This window comes from Aegilops tauschii, chromosome 4 (assembly GCF_002575655.3).
Source record: "Aegilops tauschii subsp. strangulata cultivar AL8/78 chromosome 4, Aet v6.0, whole genome shotgun sequence".
Classification (NCBI taxonomy): Eukaryota; Viridiplantae; Streptophyta; class Magnoliopsida; order Poales; family Poaceae; genus Aegilops; species Aegilops tauschii.
Genome location: NC_053038.3, coordinates 65573280 through 65580504, shown reverse-complemented (window position 1 = coordinate 65580504; position 7225 = coordinate 65573280). Strand labels below are relative to the sequence as shown.

Here is a 7225-nt window from a genome sequence, read left to right as displayed (position 1 = left end):
TAGCCTATTACTATGAGATCTAAATGATCTTCAAAGTGTTATGTTCACACAATTGAGGTTGAGAATTTTTCAAGTTTACACTCGAGTATCAAATTTTTGCATTCTTATTACAGAACCATGATGGTTTTTAATTTACCACCTGTAAATTAATTATCTCTGGTTTTCCCATGTAGGCAAAGATGACTGCCAAAGAGTTTGAGGAGCTTGCCCTCAATGGCCACAATTACCCTACATGGGCTATGGACATCAAGATCAGACTTGTGTCCCGTGGGATAGCGCGTGCAATACAACCCCCGGAGACTCCTCTCCCGGCTGGGGCCACGCCGCTGACAGAACAGCAAAACTATGCTGCCTTATTCATCATTAGGCACCATATTCATCCAGATCTCAAGTCTGAGTATTTATAGGAGGAATCTCCTAGTACTCTGTTTCTGGCCCTCAAAATGAGGTATGAATAGCAGAAGGCAGTAGTCCTGCCAGAAGCACTCCATGATTGGACTCATCTCCGTCTTCAGGATTTCAAGTCCATCGGTGAGTACAATCATGCTGTTCATAAGATATGTTCCAAACTGCGCTTTTGTGAGAAGGAACCTACTAAGGGGGAGAAGATAGAGAAAACTTTGTCTACTATGCTCCCTTCAGATAGGATCCTCCAACAACAATACCGTGCTCGTAACTACACTGTCTATTCCGAGCTTATTCACATGTTACTTCAGGCTGAAAAGCATGATGAGCTACTTGCTAAGAATGGCTCTCAGCGCCCAGTTGGGGCACAACCTTTACCTGAAGTCCATCTGAATGTTGCAAATAGACAAAAGTTTAATGGTACCCCTCGGGGTAAACAATCCAATTTCGAGCATAAGCGAAAGCGCAATGGGAACAAGAGATCTAGATACCCAGGCAAGGGAAAAGGCACTTCAAAGCCCAGGCTTGATAAATCTAAGCTTTGCAACAAGTGTGGATGCTCCACGCATTCTATTGAAAAGTGCACAATGCCCAAGCATCTGGTTATGCTGTACCAGCAATCTCAGGGACGCAAAGCACCTCAAGGGAAAAGGTTTGAAGCCAACTTCAACCTTCATCCGGATAGCACAAAAGGAGCTGGTGGTTCGCACGATGTTCCTCCTGGAACGAGCAACGCCGTGGTTCCTTATCTGCCTGAGGCTACTGCTGAAATGGAGAACACGTTGATTGAGTACACCGCAAACAACGTGTTTGGCGACTTCGACTAGTCCCTCAATCTCCTAGTGATCTACTTAATTATGTCCATTTGTGATGATTGTAATAAGAACATAAGTTTGTTGTTGTCTTTATATTGTATGGTATCAGCACATTTGATATAATAAAGATTGTATTCTATATATTACTATGAGGTTTTCTTATTGAAAATTCTTTGTTTTATATAGTTTTCTACGGGGACAATCCGATGGAAGAGGAATTATGCCTTGTGGACAGTGGTGCCACAAACTCCATACTGAGGGAGATGAAATATTTCCAAACTCTGAAAAAGACGAATGGAGATATTCTAACTATCGCTGGACGCGATACAGTGATTGTTGGTACTGGACGTGCCATATTCACCCTCCCAAGTGGTACATATGTGACAATTGAGGATGCTTTACTGTATCCCGATTCTGCACGTACCCTGATCAGTTATCGAGATATCCGTAAAAATGGTTTTCATATTGAAACCCATGAAGACAACAAAGAGGAGTATCTACTCTTTACTAAAGATGACGGATATGGCAAAAAGGTACATGAGAAAATTCCTTCTCTATCGTCTGGTTTGTACTATACGTACATCAAACCCGTGGAACATGTTGCATAAAAAGTAATTTTTCAGAATGTTAACGCATTCCAAACCTGGCATGATCGCCTAGGCCATCCTGGAATAGGGATGATGAGAAAAATTACTAGCAATTCCATTGGTCATAATTTGCTTGAGTCAAAATTTCCTCAATCTTCTGATTTTGTGTGCACATCTTGTGCCATGGGAAAGCTAATTTTGAGGCCCTCACACCTCAAAATACAAGCTGAACCACTTCAGTTCCTTGAACGTATTCAAGGAGACATTTGTGGTCCCATTCAGCCATTATCTGGACCTTTCTGGTATTTCATGGTTCTGATTGACGCATCTACACGATGGTCACATGTGTGTCTTCTATCCACACGAAACCATGCATTTGCCAAGATAATGAGGCAAGTCATTAAGTTGCAAGCCCATTATCCTGAAAGTCGAATTAAATCAATTCGAATGGACAATGCTGCAGAATTCTCCTCACGTGCTTTCAATAATTATTGCATGACTTTGGGGATTGAAGTTCAGCACTCTGTTCCATATGTCCATACACAAAATGGTTTGGCTGAAGCATTGATTAAGAGGATCAAACTCATTGCAAGACCTTTGTTGACGAATTGCAACTTGCCAACCTCTTGTTGGGGTCACGCTGTTTTACACGCTGCTGACTTGATACAATTGAGGCCAACTGCATATCACAGTTCTTCCCCTCTGGAATTGGTACGTGGAAATCCTCCAAGCATTTCCCATCTGCGTAAGTTCGGATGTGCTGCATACATCCCGATCTCACCACCACAGTGGACATCTATGGGCCCACACAGGAAGTTGGGGATCTATGTGGGGTACAAATCGCCGTCGATTATCAAGTACCTGGAACCCCTGACTGGGGATCTGTTCACAGCCCGTCACGCTGATTGCATATTTAATGAGGAACATTTTCCGGCATTAGGGGGAGATTTCAAGTACCAGAAAGAATGCACGGAAATTGATTGGAATGCTCATGCCATTTCATCCTCTGATCCACGTACCCAAGAGACCGAACTTCAAGTTCGGAAGATCATTAATTTGCAACATCTTGCAAATAATCTGCCAGATTCATTTACTGATTTGAAAGGTGTTACAAAATCCTTAAACCCGGCCAGAAACGCGCCAGAAAGAGTGGAGGTACCAATAAAAACCACTCAACTCCCTATTCCTAAAAAGAGGGGGAGTAGTACGGCCTCTGACCCGGAGCATGCTTCTAGCAAGCAGCAAAGGAAATCGAGGAGAAAAACCTCGAAGTCAGTAAATGCAGGTCAACTCAACGTTGACAAACACCTGATGGGTAGTATACACCCAGTGGAAGGGCAACCTCCACAACCCAGTTCCAGTATGCACAAACGGACTGGGACATCGGAACACCCAGACTCGATCGTATTGGGAAATCACGAAGAGTCACTAGGGGTGCAGGAAATTTCCATCAACTATGTTGATTCTGGAGAATCATTTGACCGTAAGACTACGACTGTCGACATATATTTTGCTGAAAAGATTGCAGATACCCTTCTCACTGATCATGATCCAAGGTCTATCGTTGAGTGCCAAAAGCGCTCCGACTGGCCTAAATGGAAGGATGCAATCCAAGCAGAAATTGCCTCGCTTAACAAAAGAAAGGTATTCACTGAAGCAATACCTACACCTCCCAGTGTTTTCCCTGTGGGATTCAATGGGTTTTTCTCCGGAAACGAAATGAGAACAATGAGGTGGTGAGATATAAAGCAAGGCTCGTAGCACAAGGTTTCACGCAAAAACCCGGCATTGATTTCACTGAAACATATTCTCCAGTAATGGGTGCAACCACTTTCCGATATCTTATATCCTTGGCAGTGCAAAATCGTCTATCTATGCAGTTGATGGACGACGTGACCGCATACCTTTACGGGTCACTAGATTCGGACATATATATGAAGGTTCTGATGGAATCTTTGTCCCGAATAAAAATGCAAAACGCAACATGTATTGTGTAAAGCTGAATAAGTCATTATATGGCTTAAGGCAGTGGGGACGCATGTGGTACAACCGACTCAGTGAGTTCCTTCTTCAGAAAGGTTACTCCAATAGTGCTGATTGCCCATGTGTTTTCATCAAGAAGTCTTCTACAGGATTTTGCATCATTTCTGTGTATGTTGATGATCTCAACATCATCGGCAGCACACCAGACATTGATGAAGCACGCAATCACCTAAAGATGGAATTTGAGATGAAGGATTTGGGTAAAACCAAATTTTGCTTAGGTATTCAACTTGAGCATCTTCCCTCAGGAATCATGGTACACCAATCTGCCTATATCCAGAAAATATTGGAGAAATTCAATATGGACAAATCCTATCCATCTAAAACTCCCATGGTGGTTCGATCTCTAGACGTAGAGAAAGATCCGTTCAGACCAAGGGATGATGGAGAAGAGGTGTTGGGACCTAAAGTTTCATACCTTAGTGCTGTTGGAGCGCTTATGTATCTTGCAAATTGCACAAGACCTGATATTGCATTTGCAGTGAATCTACTTGCTAGACATAGCGCAGCTCCCACCAAACGTCATTGGTCTGGAGTGAAGAATATCTTTCGATATCTCCAAGGCACAAAGGATCTTGGCCTATTTTTCCAGTTCCAAAAAAATCAGGACTCTGATATGATTGGATATGCAGATGCCGGTTATTTGTCTGATCCCCATAATGCCAGATCTCAGACCGGCTTCGTGTTCCTACATGGTGGCACTGCTATATCATGGAAGTCTGTGAAACAAACTCTCGCGACAACATCTACCAATCATTCTGAAATAATTTCATTATTTGAAGCAACATGCGAATGTGTATGGCTTCACAGAATGATAAACCACATACAACAGTCATGTGGAATGGGTTCGATAAAATCACCTACCATTATCTATGGAGATAATGCGGCCTGTGTTGCGCAGATGCAAACAGGATACATCAAGAGTAATATCACCAAGCATATTTCTCCTAAATGGTTTTTCCCCATAATCTTCAGAAAAGCGGGGAAATAAGCATTCTGCAAGTCAAATCATGCGACAACCTTGCTGATTTATTTATCAAGTCTCTACCAAATTCTACATTCCAGAAATGTGTTCATGGAATTGGTATGCGAAGACTTAGGGACTTGCAGGTGTCAAGGGGAGTCTCTTCTTGAGATATCCTCATTTTAATGACATCACATTATGCTATCTTTCTTTGTGAGTATATGTTTCAGGATCTCATCACAGATTTTATGAACAACTTTTGAAGGAGAATCTTTTGAGATGATAGAGCTTCCCGGACAATCGTCAAGATGATTCTACATGGTCAAGCGTAGATTAGGGGGAGTGTTGAGATTAATTCTGTAAAAGGGAAATCTCCCCTTGCCCAACGGCCAAGCGGTTGCATCGCGCGGACGCCTGTGTCCCGGCAACCGACGCATCTCTCTGAAACCGACGCCTCCTCTGGATCGTCGTGTCTCTCCAGGAGATATATAAGCGTTCTGTAAACCATCGTGAAGGCATTTGATCATTCTGATTCAAAACACAAGCAACAGCCGTACCAGGGTGCTTAGATTATCACGTTTTATATAGTCTTTTGCTCTCAAAGTGCCTGCACTACTTCATGTACACATACACGTGGCTTATATTATCACGTCAGGAAACGCCATATGTTTGATGGGTCCCACCAATAGTCTTCTCGACTTTCCCCGTTCCGTAGTCTTCTCGAATTCTCCACTCTTCTTTCTCCTATTCATTATTTCACTTACTGAGAAATGTTCATATTCCCCGATCCCCTTTCTCCTTTCCTTTATCTCTCAGCTCACCCAAAATTTGCTTCTACCGGATAGCTCCCATCAGCTTGCTTTTCTTAGTCGCCCGATTGAGGTTGCTCGTCCTCCAGCTGAAGTCACCCCCGCAGCTGATTCTGCCATAGTCTAGCCATCGACGGCAGATTTGTTGGCTGCTCGTACGCCTCATCGGTCTCCTAGTAGGATGGTAAACAACGATTATGGGTAGCAGGGCCCAAGGCTTTGCTGCGTCAGGGAGAAGGCGAGATCTAAAATCTGCATTGTGCCGTTGCTTTTGACATTCGTACATTTGATTAGGTTATGGATTTCATTTTCCGCGGGGTCACAGCCCAGTTAGATCCAGCTTTTGTATAGGGATGATGATGTTGTTTTCTTCCCCAAGCGCACAAGCCAGAATCGCTGTGCATATTTCCGTTCGAGGCAGGTCTGCACATCATCCTCCTCCGCAACAGCAACAGTTTACAGGGCACTTATAGGCACCGGCGCGCTGGCCGAAAGTTTCGGCCGGTCCCGCCAGAGCCGTTCGATTTGAGCCACGCAGCCGCTGGATCTGAGCAAAAAAAATGAATCGCCCCAGCTCTCTTCTTCCTCGGGGGAGCGCGGCGCCGCGCCTCCTGTCCCCTCCGGTGGTCGCCGGTCCCCACCCTCGCCGGTCTTCCTCATCGCCGCCGGACCCCGCCCTCGCCGCCCGTCCTCGTCGCCGGTCCCCGCCCTCGCCGCCCGTCCTCGTCGCCAGTCCCCGCCCTCGCCGGCTGTCCTTCGTGGCCAGTTCCCATGCAACAAATCCCCCTGCGTTGCAGCTCTTGACGGCGATGGTTGTGGCTCGGCCGCCGCCCCTCGCCATTAATGCTCGCCGCAGGAAATTATGTCGACGGCGGCCGTCAGTCAATCAACACCGTTTTAAAGGATGTAGCAAAAAACTTCACCCGTAGTAGCAAAAAAAACTATGGTTGCAGCAAAAATCAAACACCGTCGCCGTCTTTCGCGAGGTCGCGACACCGTTTTAAAATGGATGTAGCAAAAAACTTCACCGGTAGAGCAAAAATCTACTACGGTTGCAGCAAAAATCAAACACCGTCGCCGTCTTTCGCGAGGTCGCAACTCCGTCTTACATGGATGTAGCAAAAACTTTAGCGGTAGTAGCAAAATTCTACTACGGTTGCAACAAAAATCGTCGGTGTCATCGTCGCGAGGTCGTAGCTCCGCCTGATGGATGTAGCAAAAAACTTCGCGAGTAATAACAAAAAACAACTGCGGTTGCAGCTTCCCCTTATTGTGCAGTTCCATTGAAGCTTTTCTGTCTATGGTTGAATCTTTTTTCAACAGCTGTTGAAGCTGTTCTAGGTGACGGTTGCAACACTAGTATACGCGGGCTGCATCTAGCCATGGCGGCAGCCAGCCATGGCGGCCGGCGAGGGAGCGCCTGGCCGTTGGCGATGGAGGTCGTGGTCGCCCAGTCGCAGCCCGGGGGAGGGGGAAGGGGGGGAGGGGATGCGCCCGCGTGAAGGCTTGAGGTAGGGGATGGATCTGGCCATGGCGGCAAGCAGCCATGGCAGTCGGCGAGGGGAGCCTGGCCGCCGGCGATGGAGGTCGTGGTGGCCCAGT

At 45.8% G+C, this 7225-nt stretch overlaps 1 protein-coding gene across 1 annotated transcript; it reads left to right on the top strand.

Annotated features, from left to right (window-relative positions):
* The first annotated feature begins 629 nt into the window (after nt 1-629).
* On the top strand, nt 630-1232 carry LOC141021656 (uncharacterized). The gene has a single exon (XM_073497508.1). It carries the CDS (start codon nt 630-632, stop codon nt 1230-1232), a length of 603 nt encoding a protein of 200 aa, XP_073353609.1.
* Nucleotides 1233-7225: the final 5993 nt, after the last annotated feature.

Coding starts and splice junctions, on each gene's coding strand:
- LOC141021656 (XM_073497508.1), top strand. CDS start 630: ATGCTCCCTTCAGATAGGATCCTCCAACAACAATACCGTGCTCGTAAC.